This window comes from Empidonax traillii, unplaced genomic scaffold, assembly GCF_003031625.1.
Source record: "Empidonax traillii isolate 1590-97213 ecotype Southwest subspecies unplaced genomic scaffold, ASM303162v1 scaffold1468:size105214, whole genome shotgun sequence".
Taxonomy (NCBI): Eukaryota; Metazoa; Chordata; class Aves; order Passeriformes; family Tyrannidae; genus Empidonax; species Empidonax traillii.
Genome location: NW_020956661.1, coordinates 78,440 through 95,081, shown reverse-complemented (window position 1 = coordinate 95,081; position 16,642 = coordinate 78,440). Strand labels below are relative to the sequence as shown.

The following is a 16,642-nucleotide window of genomic DNA, read 5'->3' as shown; positions in this document are numbered from 1 at the left end:
ACGAGGTAGACAACCCCGAGAGAACTCAGAACTTTATTATTAGAAAACCTCTTGGGAATAACAAAACAGTTAAACCAAATTTTAAAACCTAATATATATACCTAGGAGAAAATGCAATCCAACACCCCTCCCAGTGGGAACTGTAACTCAGCCCTAAATTGGCAAAACACCTAAAACATGGTCAAAACGGACTACAAAAATCAAGTGAATGACAAAACAGAGGCCTCAAAAACTTACTGAAAGAAGCCCAAAAAGTATACATGAACAGGCCTCAGCAAATTGGCCCAAAGTCCAAATAATAAAATATTTTTTTACAAGAAAAAAAGGTCATCTAAAAGAAATTGTCCAAAAAGACACAAAGAAACTGAAAATCATTTAAATAAACTGAAAAAGATAACGAGTATCAAAAACTTCATTATTTAATTCCTAAGGCTAAAACATCCTAACAAACTCTTGATAACACTAAATTAAGACCCCAGGACGAAAATTATAAATATCAAAATTCCTCAAAATTATAAAACTAGGAAAAAAAAACATACAAAGTAAGTGAAACAAAAAGGGAAAATTTACCAAGCTTCTCATAAAACAAATTTAAATCTAACAACGAAAATCGTACCAAGATTTGAGACCACAGTGTTAAAAACTGAGAAAAGAAGAGGGAGGGGAAAGAGGGGGAGAGAGAGCTAAAGAAACAGTGTCTGCTGTAATAAAAGAAAAGGTCTGCAGCTTTAATTTTGATGGTTTAGGAAGAGGGAAGTTACTTTTGTAGTCTAAAAGGAAATATTAGAACAGTGTTGGAATCATAGAGACAAGAAAGAATTGCATGTAATAAACTGATAAGGGAAAGTCAGAAGGAAAGGGGGATGGTGCTTCCTCTCTCCAAATGAGCTAGGAAAAGAAGATGGGACTTCAAATTGATTGATTACTTAATACTTTTATTAAAGATCTGAATTGAAATTAGAAACTCTGATATAAGTCTGTGGTTATATTTGCCAGTGTAACATAAGAAAATGTTGTATAATTTTACTATCAAAAACTTAATTTTTAAAGAAATTATAACAAAAATCATTGTTAATATCATAAGTTATTAAAATCATAGTTCGTATAAATGTATTAAATTATAACATAACATTGCTTTCATTACATGTGTCTCTGCCTTTAAAATATTCTCACAAATCTAAAATAATGCCAATTATTTATTATCTTAAAATATATACACGGAAGTAATTTTATTCTGTATTGAAAACCATACTTTTAACAAAGACTTCAGTGTTAGTATCACCTGTGCTTCTTCTCCCTTCCACCTAAGGAGGAGACTTTGTGTACATCATGTGTGTGAACTGAGTACCTGTTAATTACATCACAACTAATTTACCCTAATTTCATTAGGAGAATGTTTCTTCTTCTCACTAACCCTGTGAAGTGACTTCCAGGCTATTTGCTGCAAATCTGTTTATATTACCCTATATAAAATGTGCACGTCTTCAAAAACTGACTAAAATACCCTTTATAAAAAATATATATTAACATTTATATAATGAATACATATATTTCTATTTTTATTTCTTTTCCATAAACTTATTTGGCATATTTCTTTGGAAATTCCTAGCCTGGAGGAAACTCTGAGGAAAACTACCTGGCAGGGCAGATGCAGCTGCATCTGCCCTGAGTCAGGTTTCATTTCTATGGATTACAAGGGAAAGAGAGAGAGAGAGGTGCTTTCTTTTTTTTTCCTTCCTAAACGCAACTTTAAAGTAAAGAATAATTTTAATGTTTGTTTTATACTAAAACCCATGTTGTTGAAGTGAAAAAAAAAAAATATGATGTGACAGCCCAGGTGGGCAAAATTGTGTTTATGAACTAAAGTCTCCTGCTAGCCCTCAACTGTGGAGGCTGAAACCGATTATATTAATTCCTGTGTACTAGCATATTCACAACCTGGGACTATTCGTACTTTCTATGTCCTAATCAAAATTTAGTGTAAAAGTGGAGGGGGCTGGGACAGAATTATAAGGAAAGCAAAGGGAGACTTTAGTCCAAACAGCACCCTTAAATTTCAAGATGCATAAGATAAACCCTGGGAATGGGGAAGGAAACATCTTTAACCCCTTGTTGAGAGAATCCATTCCAGGAACTGCACACAACAAAAGACTGCAGACCCGTACTGCAAAGCAAAAATGGACACATGCCTCCCGAATGAAAGGACTTCTCGCAAGTGACCATTGGACTATGGACGGAGAAAACTACGAACAGTCTGGAATTAAATCTTGAAAAGGAAAAGACTGGTGAATAAATAACAATTCATTCCAAAATTCTAAGGAAACATCCCCCCTGCTGTACAAAGGATTCCAAATACCTTCTCCATGTACTTTACAAATAACCCATATATACCTTAGCATCCATGCAAAATTCCTCTCGAATCAGGGGCAATCTTTAAAATAATAAGAACCCATATCCATCTGCCCCACTGTTGTAAAATAAAAACTAATATTCGTGTGCTTCATAGAATACCTTGAGGCATACCCTGTTTAAAACATCCCCATTTAAATCATACAGAATGAATAGTTTGTCAATGTATTAAATATAATTAAAAAATATAATAATATTAACTATTAATCCCAAGGACATAGAAAATGTCTATAAGGTATATACACCTATAAAATTATTGGTGGAAACACTTTATAAAATGTCACCTAAAGAAATTTTTTATTCTGCCCTTTGAAGTAGAAAGCACAAACAATAATGATTGAAATACTTTGTCTGTAATAATTTAGGAGTGTATTCTTTTCCTTTAAAACATCTTGAACTTAGAGGCCGTATAAACCCTGAAGACTACGGCTGCTGCCGAGAAGATTACAAAATACCTCGCTGCTCCGTGCTCCGGAGTTAGGCGAAGGGAGGCAGAGACGTACTACAGTGGGTACATAAGTATATAACAAGCCTCTCAATAAACCTGAACTAAAAGTAACACTCTGTAAAATAAAAAGGACAAAGCCAAACAACAACAAAAAAATTGAGCCTTAATTATGCTTCCTCAAGGTCTCCACCAATAATTTAGAAGTGAGCATTTCAAAAACAAACTAATAATCATCAACCCTTTAATACTAATCTATGTTTAGTTATGTACCTTAGTTAATTACTCTGTTGTCAACTGCTACAAAACCCCTTATTTCATTAATTTTAAGACTAATATTTAAACCATGTATTTTTAATACAATTATTACCATTAAATAAAAAAATGAGGAAATGTAATAGAAGGGTTAACTTTGTTCCTAAAATCTTATGTAGGGAGTCAGAAAACTTTTTTGTTGTAATTAGACAGGATAAGTTTCACAGACAGCTTGCTAATCAAGCAAAGGTCAATAAACAACTGATAAGAGCTGCACCCTTTATGACCACTTGACTACCACCGACCTCAAGCAAATTTACATCCGAAAAGCCAGTTCGAGACAGCACTTAACATGTACTTCACAGCCATGGACGTGATAAACTATATATATTTTAGAGAGATTGTTTTTGTTAAGCTTACTAACACTTCAGGCTATGGATGTGCGATTTCTATATGTATTTCTCTCATAGTTGTTAAGGCTACATATATATATTTTAAAGGGATTTTTTTAAGCTTAGTTAAACTTCGTATGCAGTATGCATTCCCCACATAACTGTGAAATGCTGTTAACAAACTGCCGTTTGTTCCCAAGGTTGATAATGAAAGGGGGATAGTCTGACCCTGTAATTTATAGTACCCTGATAACACCATTCAAGCCGACAATCTGGAGACACTGAGAGGCTCCCCCTAAACAAGGAGTCAAAAGTGATTTAGGAATGTGATAAGCCTGGAAGGAGAGGAAAATACCTATTAAATGCGCATGTTCCAAGCTGGGGTCATCTACCGGACACGGAGGAAGAGGAGAAATCTTCCTCGCGAAGACCCCGGCCCACAAAGAAACCCCCAGCCCACCGACGCTGGGAACACTGCCCAGGAACATGTATGGGAAAAACTTTGCAACTGAGCATGTGCAAAGAGCACATGCCCCGGACTATGTATGAATAAGAATCTAAGTACTGAGCATGTCTAGACGGGAACCCAGAGGGTTCAAAAGGGGAACTTGAGAGGTCGGGGCGGGCAAGTTGTGTGAGAACTTATGTTCTAACGGCCCCCGGCGCTCCGTAATTGTTCATCTACCGCTTACTAATAAATTGGCTTGTTATTTTGCATTAGTCTTCTCAATTTCCTTAAACCATCGCTGGTAACTTATAACAATGGACATGTATAAAGAGAGACTGACTTCATTTCACGGTGTGTCTCGGCAGGCACTTGCCTCCAGGCCACCCAGCACTGTCTTTGCTTTGTCATCGCTTGCTTAATAAATTTATCAATGTTTAATTGGAATCAAGTTGTCTAAATTCTCATACTAACCTATTACACAGGGATGGTTACAGATAGAGGAATGGAAGACCAGAGGGAAATATGTAACTAATTCTGACAGATCTTTATTTGCCCTGAGGGAATTTTTTGACTTTTCATGATGCCTTAAGGAATTTTGGAATGGTGAGACAGGAGGAAGATGGCAGCAGTTCTCAGAGCTGACTAGGAATCAGCCAGGACCGCAGCCTGCTCCTGTGTTTTCCTCCTAAAGATTGCGATGGTTCTTCTCTTTATGAAGCCTTTTTGACAGTGGAGTAACAGCATATCCTTAATGGTCATGCTGATATTTTCTGCAGGGGACTGCTTTGACGGGAGGCAAGAGGATTGCTCAGCTGAAAAGAGGAAGAGCATGTGAACTTACCTTAGCAAGCAGGAACCACGATTTCAGAGATCTGAACTGCTACAGTTACTGTAACATCCATTTTTTTTTTCTTGTCAGTAATATTGTCTTTACTTTCCCTGGTGTTGAACAGTGTAAGCTGGGAATAGTGAAGTTCACTGAAGCTGAGCAAGTGCCCGAGCTTGAAGCTGTTATACATCTGGTTGTAGCCTCCAGTGATACAAGACACAGTGTTGCCACCGCAGCAGACCTTGAGCTAAAGAGCAAACAAAGGTATGGTCTGGATGTTTGGAGAAGACAGTGTCTTAAGCTAGCTGCATTGAATGTAATGCTATAGAGAGGGTGTGCTCTGCAAGGAGGAAGGCTGCAGTCCCCTGTGTACCTGTGAAGCTGCCATGGATTCACACCAGGCTGGAAATGGTTTGGCTCACCACCTGGGAGCATCACTTGGCTCTGGAACTGACAGCTTTAGCTATGTGGTTTTGATATTTTTTTTTAGTATTGCTTTTGAACCACTTTCTTACCAAATGGTAGAGAATATCAGTAGTTTCCACGTTACCCTCTGTGGATTCTCAGTGGTCAATAAAACCCTAGTAAATGATTCTCAGAAAAGTATATTTTCATTTAATTTATTAAGAGTGTAAAGACAATAATTGTGAAATGGATCATAGTCTAGGAAGTTGGCAGCTACTGTTCTCTGCATTATTAAAATTTCATCTTGGCTGCAGTTCACCTTTCATCATCTAAAGACAATGCTTCTGTCTTTAACTCGTCATGGGGCCAGAGTAATGGCTGTTGGTACTATTGGTTGAGACACTGATCGTGCGAGGGTTGCTGGCTCATGTAGGACGAGGGAGCAAGACAGGCCTGTCTTTGAAATGTGCAGGTGGCTTCTGTAGGACTGTTTAACCTAAAGTCACACAAAATAACTGTGTGGATGAAATGCACGTTAATATGTAATATTAAGTGGGTTTTATAAAAAATATATACTAGTTCATAGCTTACCATTCTATATTCAGTTGGTAGATTACAGTGGTCTGTATGTCTTATTTTAGTGAGAGAGAAGGGAACACATAGATTTCTCACAAATTATTTGATAATATGTTGTCAGAAATTGCAAGTGTAATCACTTCACATTCTTTATGATTATATATATGTGGGAAGAGTGGTTACAAATCAAACCAGTTCTGTTTAAACTTTGGGAGGAATGTGAATATGATGCAAAATGCTGTAAACTACATATATTTTGAGAAGCAATCAGAGATCAGAATCATAACATGTTGTTGTTCAATGTGGTTTTTTTCTTCAGTTTAATTGACTGGAATAATCTTGCTATCATCGACAAAATGTATAAAGTGTATCTTGGGGATATACCACTGAAAACCAAGGAGGTAAGATTTGCCTTCAGAGTTGCATATCTTCTTAATTTCTGAAGAAGTAATTTTAGTTGCCTTATTTTATTTGAAGAAGATATACATTTATTTCTTAAATCTATCACTTCCTTTGATCTCTGCTTTCACTGAACATTTGTGCTATTGAATAATTTTTTTCTCTGACCCACTGTGTTCTGATTTGCAGTAGAAGGTTATTAAGCTAACTTAAAAGTACTGCTGTCCAAAGATGCTCTATTTCATCTCTGTTTCTGACAGGGATCTCTTCTCAAACCAGAAATGAAACGAGAATCAGTCAGTACCCATGTTAAATTAAAAATAGTTCCTCATCTTCTGCGATCCAGGCAAGCTGCAGAAATGTTTCCAGATAACATTCAGGTAATGTTTATGTTCCAGAGATGCTTTTCCTAATGAGCTTGGTAATACAGTTCCTCCAGTACCTAGACAAAGGAAGAATTGTTACTGTTTAGAGGAGAGCAGGAATTGGAAAACCTTTGAAAACGAAGCCAGACACTCTCTGATCTGCTCCTCCCATTTGGTCAGGTGGTTTACAATGGACTCTTTGGTGCAAACACAAATGCAAAACTGAGAAGTCTGTCGTTGCGGTTTGTGCATCATATTTGTATCATGTAAGTAATTCAGAGAGCACAGTGTTTTTCTAGCTATTTGCCCAGAAACCACTCTGTTTAATAAATATGTAACTGAACCAAGAAATACTAAAACTCGTAGGAAGTAATGGTTTTTTTGATTAATCCTGGTAGTTCATATCTGTCCTTGCACACAGTAAGATGTAATTTCTCAGCTTTTTCAGTTGAGAAAAAGTGACACTAGAGAAGATACTTTTAAGGGGTGCAAAAGATAATCTTTTGTTTGTTGATGTTTTTAATTGCAGTTGTCCAGAGAGTAAAATAAAGCCATTAGGCCCAATGCTTTTAAATGGACTTACAAAGCTGATCAATGAATACAAAGAGGTAAGATGAAAGGTTCTTTACTGTAATTATTCAGATAATTTTATGAAAAGACAAATACCTTTATGATGGAAACTGATGAATCTTTTTGTGGTGTTTGCCTGGGATAGCTGTGAAAGGATCCCTTTTAAGAATTTTTGTTGGAAGAGAAGCAAATATTTTAGAAGGCTGTAGAGGAAAACTCTTTTATTTGTTTGACACCTACAGATAGGTGCTTGGGCACCATTTGCAAAATCACGGGAAATAATAGTGTTGGGACTCTAAAGAGTGAGACCAGAGTAGTATATTGCTGCTGTTACTCTGGAGCACACAGGGACCTCAGCTCTGGGTGTCCATCCTGTTGTGATAAGCAACCTGCTTGTAATACTTTCCATCCTATCTGTCCAGAGATGGTATTGCGATGGGAAGGATGTTAACAAACAGAACTGCAAATGCCAGTCTGGTCTGGTGAGGTGTTTCCAGTGCAATATCAGAAGGCAAATTCCACACAATACCCCTACATGTACCTTACAAAGGGCTGATGTTGCAGATAACCCTTTCTGCAGCTTTGAACCTCTTGCTGCTTCATTTGAACTGTTGAATGTGACCTTCTGGCCTGAGTTGGTGCTTGAATGCATGGGTCGCCCATGCCATGGGGAAGGGCATGAAAAAGGAGTGTTCAGGAGATAGTAAACCCATATATAAATGTGCTGCAGGATCCATTGTGCAAACAGCTGCTTTTGTTTACAGCTGCTGTTTAGGTCTGGTGGAAGGTTTCTGTCCCTCTGCTACTCCTTATCTGTCGCTCTTGAAATAAAATGTGATTAGGTGACACCAAAAGGGACATTTACATTTTGTCACTATTTGCAGTTCTGTTTCTTGGAGAAAAGTGTACTTCCTCTGTTCCTATAGAATACTTTTATTCTTGGATAGGAATATTTTATGTTTCAGGATTGTTTTTCCATGAAAGACTGTTTGAGCAGTTTGTAGGCAGGCTTTAAAGTTAATGTTTAATTATAAAAAATATGCCGCCATGTATTTCTAAGGTTTTGCTGAATTTTATTTATTTTATCATTCAAGGATTCGAAACTGCTGTCAATGGCATATTCAGCGGCTGGAAAACTGTCCAGGTAACTGAAGCACCATTTAAGCAATGGTACATTGAATAATTTTTCCAAAGTAATCAGTTAATTTATCAGCAGCAAGCTTTATGCCACCTGCCAGTTTTGCAGCTGAGTACATGGTGCAGAGAAAAGCATTCTTCTTGTGACATCTCCAGAGATGTAAAAACAAATATGTTTTAGTTGATAGTTTCTCTAGCAGTGATTAATGGCAGCTCATGAATTATGAACAGAATTTAAGAAATAGTTTCACTTTTGGGATTGCCAGAAACATAAATTTAAGAAATATACAGCGAAGACCAGAGGGCATGAAGCTGGACAAGTGTCATGTTCAGTGTCATGTGTCATAGTGATCTAAGTGATTACCCGTAGAATGTTTTGCTTTCCAAACAGTGTTAAGGGAGGGAGAGTGTGCTGTTTTATGGTGGGTATGGCTAAGGCAAACTCTCTGTGCTAACTCTAATTGTTTGGCCATTGTAATGGGGGATAAGGGAAAGACCAAATGTGAAGGATTTCAATTGAAAGAACCAAAAGCTTCATGAATTAAAATATCTTGTTTCAGCCAAATGCCTCAGCTGTTTACCAAGGATATAGCACTGGTACAGCAGTTTTTTGAAGCTTTGTGCAAGGTGGGTACTGGTGGGGCTTTGCAGAATCATTAATGTTTTTTGCTAGTTTTGCTTAATTCTTGCCACTCTGTAAAGTGAAAACTCTTGGTTTTGTGCTGCAGGAAGATGATGATACTAGACTTGCCATTCAGGAGGCGTTGTCTATGATGGTTGGAGCATACAGTAACTTGGAAGGAGCTCAGTGTACCCTAATGGAAACTCTTGTAGCTTCTTATTTAATAAAGGTATTTTCAGTGGAGTCAAAATTGCATACCTGAAAAAAAAAAACTATTATTTGTTTTCCTGTTTCCTGACACTTATGTTAGATACTTTTGGAATAAGTCTCCCTTTTCTTGCTGAGTGTATTGGCCTGTCTAGGAGAAGGAGGGAGTGTGTATGCTCAAATAAAATATTTTTAATATGACTCAGTGGCTGAAAGGAAGGTGACAGTGCAGTTCTCTATTTGAGTTCTATTTAGCAAACAAACAAATCCATTGCAATTGCACTGTATGTTTCTCCTAGTCTCCTTGTAAGGCAACTTCTTAGAAGTAGATTCTTCAAGGACAATGTCTTCTGAAATGCTTTGAGACAGCAAGAGTTTGGTAGAAGAGATCATTCACTAAGTGGGATTTCAGTGGGCTATGTGATTTCTGACACAAGGCTCCTGGGAACTTCCCCAAGAATTCAGTCTTAAGACACCAGGCTAGAGTAAACCACACTTGACTGACTCTCTTACTTTACTGAGTACCTTCTTTGTGTTCACAATACCCCAGAGGTCTGAATTTTCAGAAAGTGTTTTTTGTATACTCTGTGTTTGTGTGGGTATATATACTCAGGAGGTATATGTATTTCTTGTGTAAGAAACTGTTTTCTTGCTGTTGACTCTTGCCTCTTTTGCTCAAGGGATCTTGATCTCCAGGCAACAGATTTTGGAGACTCTCTTTAGAGAGTACAGACCTTGTAGACAGAATGACCACCCTAGGCTCATGTTTCTTTTCTACCTCTGGCTGTGCTGCTCCAAAGCAAAGCTTTTTCTGTGAATAGATGATGTATGTTATATTAATTTCAAAATTACCTGGATTGTAACAGTTCAGTTGTCCAAGAGAGTCATAACCCTGATTTACGATTCCCCAAAATGTGCCTGTATTTAATGAAACATTTCACTCCCCACTTGTATGTATATGAGAAGCTTTTCCCCACCTCCTGCCATATGAAGAGTTAGCACGAACAGTGTCTCAAAATGTCTAAACTCTTTGAGTCATGTTGGTACCAAAGGACAAAACAGTCGACTAATGACATAAAAGTGGTGAGTGTAAGTCATTAGTGCTGTCATTTAAAACTCAACCATATGTCTGTGTCTTTTCCCTTTAAGCCTGAAGTTCAAGTACATCAAGTGTCTGTGAAATTTGCTAGCACAGTGTTCCCTCCAGATCATATCCCTTCCAGATACCTGCTTCTGTTAGCTGCAGGAGACCCGTAAGTTATTTTCCTCTACAAGTTATGTTCATATATATATATGTGTGTGTGTGTGTGTGCGCTCATGCACACATATATTTGCATCCAGTATATATTTGGATTAAATATGAATGCCTCTATATGCGTATGTAAGTCTGCACATAAATAACTTACAGAAGATCAAATATGGTAGTTCAGAAATCACCGTGTGCACAGGGACATTCTTGGCAGTTCTGTGGAGAACTGTTACTGTGCTCTGTGATAGCCTTTGCTTTGGATTGTTTTTCTTGTTTCAGATGAAGTGCTGTCACTAGAGCACTTCATGTTTAATGATCAGTTGCAATTGCAAAGTAGAAATGCACTAACTGAAGTCAGTTTTGCAGTGGGTAGGAATTATTTTTTCCTGGAAAATTTTATCAATCTATTTTTAGCTGGTATTTGTAGAGTCAAGAGCATGCACTTGTGAGAGTTGCCGCACTCTGCTGAGGTGTAGGTGACTTGTTAAATTACACTAATCATTTCATTTGCAGTTTTCTGTTGCCGCAGTGTAAGTGATGGGGATTTTTCCTACTTACTTTAATTGCTCAATTTTTGATGTAAGTAGCTATTACGTAAATAAGGAAAGCTAAATGGATCAATTGCAACAAACAGCTCTGTCACTGCAGTGTCAGCACTGTTTCAGGAATAGTTAGATGCTGTTAAGGAGATTATGATAAACCTGGTAGGTATTAGCTGAAGCTTGACTATAGGAAGTGATTAGGAGTAGCAGATAGGAAGACAAAGATGTGGGAACCAAGAACTGCTTATGAACTGTAGAAGGATGTAAGAGCAGCAGAATGAGCTCAAACAGATGGTTTTGCAGAGGGCATTCATTACTATTCTTTTTTTCTTTCCCCTCTCTAAAGAAAACAAATCATTAAAAGTTCTAATGCAAGATTTTTTTCTCCTTCTTTTCAAAAAAACCTCTCACATCTCATTTAAAAACTGTTCTCTCTCCCCCAGCTTCCCAACATACCTTACTGATCATTAGAGGCCATTTGTTCTATCCAAATAATGTCTGGTTTTCATCTTTTCTTATGAAAGACGGGAGGAGGTACATGGAGAAGCCCAGTGGGTACTGAGAACATTTTCTGGAAAAAATGAAAAGGAGAGTTCTGGGAAGCAGCTGCCTTCCTTCCCTGAAATTGTCCTTTACATTCAAGACAAGGTATGATGCTTCTGTCTCAATAAATTACAAATACATACCTGATGCTCAGGCATGTGATAAGTGTGGTCTTTTCCCTGTGTCTGTCTCCCTCACCTGCCTCAAGGAACAAAGTTAGCGAAAATCACAGAGAGGACCACACATGATTAACCATTGCATTGCCAAGATTAACACTCATTAATTTCTGCTGGCAGTAATTGCAAGAGATCCAAGTGTTAAGTAATGAAGCAGAACCTTGAGCAAAGGGAGTATTTTACTTTGTTGAATTTGTGCAAATGATGTGTGGAACGGGCAGTCCAGAATTCAAGGCTGATAATCCGGCATATTTCACAAATAGGGCTTGCTCACAAATGTGTTGTAAAGGCACAGGAGGACCATTTTCTTTTTGACCCAGAGAAAAATAATGTGCATAAAACAGAAAAAAGATTCTGTGCCATAAAGGAGATACTGGAACAAGTAAAAAAGTCTGATTTGTTGACTTAATTTTAGACCTAATTTTTCATCTTCACTGCAATTTATGGGCATAAGGGCCACGTGAGTAGCTTTTCAAGAGTTTAGTGGAGTGATGTGCCAAAAACTGTGCCACTCTATCCTCACTGTTTGCAATGGGAGTTCGTCTAGAGAAGTGTTGAAATGTATTCTGTGTTACACACTTCCGTGTAGAGTTGCTGCTGCGGGTTTGTAAAGTGTAAAGATGTGGAGAGTCATTAGCAGGTTTTTTTTAATGGTTATTTAACTGGTTATTGAAATATGTATTTAAATATTATATTATAATAGTATTTATATATTATATACATAATATTTATAGTACTGTTTATAATAATTTTATAATATAAATACCTTTATATTATGAATAAATATGTATTTTTAAAATATATATTTAAATAAACACATATTTATTTTTATGTATGGTTATTTAAATATGTATTTAAAAGTTAAGAAACCAAGATTGAGTTTTAGTGCCTGTCCCTTTGTAGATAATTTTAAAATTTTCCTTAACATCTGTAATGTCACTTAATAACTATGGATCAGTGTAGTTTAATCACTGCTGAGAAAAGCAAGATTCCCTCACTCATGAGGAAACATCAAGAAGAATTTTTGAGCACTTTTCAGATCTCCCCTACATTCCTGAAGGTGTACTTCAAAATCCAGGAGATGCATTAGTCTAGGAGATGCATTAGTCTGATTAGTTATCTCTAAATGCGAATTTTCACACATTATCAATAATCTGTGAGTGTTAAGAGATGTTTGAGACTTCCATATGCATTGCTTGGCATAGCTGGCTGAGATGCAAAATGGCTTTCCTGCATGAATTAACACGATCCTTACCCATTCTTCAAGGGAATCACCTTCTGTTCACTAATTCAGGTTTTCCGTAATGATTCTGGATGTCCCTGAAATTACAGTGCAGCAAAATATCTCAGACAAGTGAGGGTCTGTTGACATCTGCAATTGTGTGTTCATTCACATGCAAGGCTGCCTAGCTGAATCAAACCCTGCATTGATGTGCATATATAAATAAATATTTAATATGTAGATGCTTTTCTGCAACATTTGCAGTGGGTTTCACTGGAAGCCTCCTGTTCGGATGTTTTTCTTATAGAATATTCCTGGTTGTCATAGCTAACATTTACATGGAAAGAATTTACTCACTTGCGGCAGCAACCTTCCACCTGCAGAGTCTGAGAGACTCCCTGGGTTTGGCTGGTGCAGCACAGAGCACCCACCTCACACTACTGGGAAAGTCTGGCTGCTCTGCAGCCTCTCCAGGCAGAGCTGCCCTCTCAAAGCTTCCTGGCTGCCTGTCAGTGGGACACTTCAGAGTTTGAAAGTTTGAGGTATTTTGTTTTTAAATTCTAAAGCACTTCTTTTTTCCCTAAAGGGAAGAAAGACCATTTTACTCTTCCAGCTTCCCCTTCCATTCCGTCTCATGAATTCAGTTTCCACATTCTAAGTTGATAGCAAAGTAGATCGACTTGAACTGTACCATATCCAAGTGCACTGTGCCCTTCTTGTTACAGAGCTGTTGTACATTTATTAGTTGCTAAGTGGAGGATTAACACAGATCAGCAAAATTTCATTGACCTTTCCAACATCTCTGCCGTTATTGGTCTGAATGTTCCACTCTTAATATACTCTGTTGTTTAGACCTCTCACCGAATGAAAACCCCTGCTAAATATATGACTGGAACTGCAGCGTTGCCTTTTAATCCTGCCACATTTGGAGAGGTAACTGTCTGAATTTACTTCCTTAGATATGCGTACCATTATTATTCATTTAGGAAATACTGCAAGAAGCTAATAGCTATAATAAGTCACCTACATTTTAAAATTCTTTTAAACAGATATTGGAGTTAACTCTCCATCCTTCATCTTTAAATGGCAGTCTGAACAGGATTTTCAGGGGGGATTGGGAGGAATGTTTCTGAGAGGGTTGCTCCACTGCTTTCTGCAGCATATGTAATGTAGGAGCATGTCAGAGGAAGAAACTGGAAGTCCTGTGCAGAACTCCTGTTATGCTCCTTGAGGCTGTTCTTTTCATAACAGATTGCCAGACTTCAGAGACCTGTAGACACAAAGTCAGATGGGAAGCAAGATCTGTATTAGCAGTGTGTTGCCTTACATTTACCAAATTGGTATAGGGTACAGGCTGAACTGCTTGCAAGGAGGTTGCATCAGCTGATGATAAACCAAAAGTCTGCATATCTTTAGAGAGTGATGCAGGCACCGTAGGGATGCCTGCTTACAGAGGTGTATCGCAGAAACTGGCCCTGAGATGTGTTACACTTTATATTTGTTCTTGTGTCTACACTGACTCTTCTGTCTAGATTTGGTTAAAGAAGAAACTGTCTAGTTTTGGTTACATTTAATATAGCATATTCCCTGCTCTTTTTTCTCCTCTCTGGTTTTTCAAGCACTCATGCACTCAGTATCCTGTGTTTTTATCTCCTCTACTTAGATAGTTCTGTATCTGCGGATGTGTCTTGCTCATAGTGCTGGTGTGGTGCCAACCTCACAGAGCTTGGCAGATATGCAAGATCATGCTCCAACCATTGGACGTTACATAAGAAACCTCATGTCTGGCAACCACATAACTTTATTTTCCTCCTCGTCCTCTTCAAAAAGTGCAGAAACCAACCCTGTACATATATATATTGGCCTTCTTCAGCAGCTCTTAGCTGGTGTTGGAGGTAAGAAGCCGTGTGTAGCAGCATCCTGAAGAAAAAAATGTCTTCCCTTACTAGAAATGAGTTGCCTAGTGCTTTGAACTTGGCTACACCTGTTACAGACTTGCAGCATGGACTATATACTTTTTACTTTAAGCTTGTTTTCTTCTATGCTGTTATGTAGGTGGGAGAAAGCAGGGTGGTAAAATTGCAGCATCATTTGACATAATAGTGTAAAATTGTGAAACCATTGTCTGTAACAGCTTCCTTACCAGTGAATGCTGTCTTCCTCACTCTGATAATAGTCTATCTGCCAGTGGAGTCTAAAACACTTGAATGTGTTTAGAACAAATTGCTACCAGAGTGTTTGCTTTTATTGGCTTCCCTAATATTTCTAAGAAATACTGTACCCTATTATTCTGTATTGTTTGTTATCCTTAGTGAATTGCAAATGAATGCTTTGAAATGCCTGATACTTAACTTCTTTTTACCACTGACTGTTAGATTGTTTTACATACTGGAGTTGTTTAATAACATGATTCTTTAATTGCTGCTTAGGTTTGCCAGTCATGTATTGTCTTCTAGAAGTTGTTTCAGTGTATCCAGAAAAACTAGCCACCAGATTTGCAGACAAAATGGATTGGATAAAGGTATACTGAACCCCCCCCCCTTTTTTTTTTCTTTTGTTTTGGTTGGATGGGATTTGGCATTATAAAAGTCTGGCATAGGTCTCATGGTGAAACAGAATATTATTTCCAAGTATGCACTTAATCTGAAGTCCGGTATTTATACTTACAGTCAGCACCTCATGAGATGTTATACATACCAGGAGGGGGAAAATTACTTTTAAATTATTTCGTTCTTTGGTGTTACTGATTTTGTTCCTTGACCTTGTTCACTGATCTGGGTAATCTATGTTATCAGTCCTGTTGGCATAGTCAGCCAGTTTTTTCTCTGCAAAAGACAACTGAAAACAAAATTCTGCACATTTTTGAAGAAATTAACAATGGAATGTTTTAATGGGAAGATGTGAGTGACTTCTCAGAAAATGAGATTAATTTGATCCCTAATTGCTTTAGAGGCCTTTCTTTGGAGTTTTTTTATTTATTAGCCTCAACCAAAACAAACAAAAAAACCCCATAAACTGGAGCCTACTTGGGAATAAGGCAAAGAGAATTCTGCTTTCCCTAGATTCTTTTTTCAGATAACTTTGTGCTTTTTCATGAATTTGCTTCAAGTATCCAGTATTTTTGAAGCTCTTGCAGGTTGCCTTTCCTTTCATTGGGGGAATCTGGCAGAAACAAATACTTACAGGTTAAAAAATATAGAGTGTGTTCGAGTAGTTTCTCCTGATAATATCTGTGCTACATTGCACTGTGTGCGGTTTATCACGTCTCATTTACATGCAGGTATGAACTGCAAAGGAGAGTACTTAAAAACATTCTCCTTTTCAGTATTCCTCATCATTTTTAGAAAAGCCTTCTTTTTTCTTTGACCTAGTGTCCATTTGCAAAATTAGGCTTCTAGGGGTGGTTACTGATAATATCTAGTTTCAGAAACACTGTTGTAAATTATCCTTTTTATGTTTTTTGCCTTGCCAAGGGAAAGGAACCTTGCCAAGGTTCAGGAGTTTGTTAGAAATCAACTTTGTGATCTCATGCAAGCTTGGAGATGAAGTTAGTGTTATGTTTCATGAGGCTGACAGAGGTAATTTCTTGTTTACTTGCTTGGCTCATTTTTCTTTCTTTGTGGTGGCCCAAACCATTCAAAGATTTGGGTATGAATTTTTCATGGGAGTCTGTTGCATTATGCATCAAATTACTGGCAGAGGTAAGATTATTGTAAGAAATGACCCAAAGCTTTCAAAAGTCAACTTTTTAACAATTTACTTAGATGATACAGGATCTCATCTCCAAAGTGGATAATTTAGCATTGAGAACTGTGATTTCTTGGCCTTTTTTTTTTTTTTTTTTTTTTTTT

General features: G+C 37.4%; 1 protein-coding gene across 1 annotated transcript in view; it reads left to right on the top strand.

Annotated features, from left to right (window-relative positions):
* Positions 1 to 16,642, top strand: part of LOC114070200 (proteasome adapter and scaffold protein ECM29-like) — a 78,840-nt gene that overhangs the window by 8,114 nt on the left and 54,084 nt on the right. Inside the window, 13 exon segments of the mRNA XM_027907447.1 lie at positions 4,869 to 5,042; positions 6,079 to 6,160; positions 6,419 to 6,538; positions 6,704 to 6,789; positions 7,053 to 7,131; positions 8,188 to 8,237; positions 8,791 to 8,857; positions 8,959 to 9,081; positions 10,209 to 10,312; positions 11,375 to 11,498; positions 13,644 to 13,724; positions 14,455 to 14,686; positions 15,221 to 15,312. Of these exon segments, the coding sequence (XP_027763248.1) occupies positions 4,869 to 5,042; positions 6,079 to 6,160; positions 6,419 to 6,538; positions 6,704 to 6,789; positions 7,053 to 7,131; positions 8,188 to 8,237; positions 8,791 to 8,857; positions 8,959 to 9,081; positions 10,209 to 10,312; positions 11,375 to 11,498; positions 13,644 to 13,724; positions 14,455 to 14,686; positions 15,221 to 15,312 (1,414 nt within the window).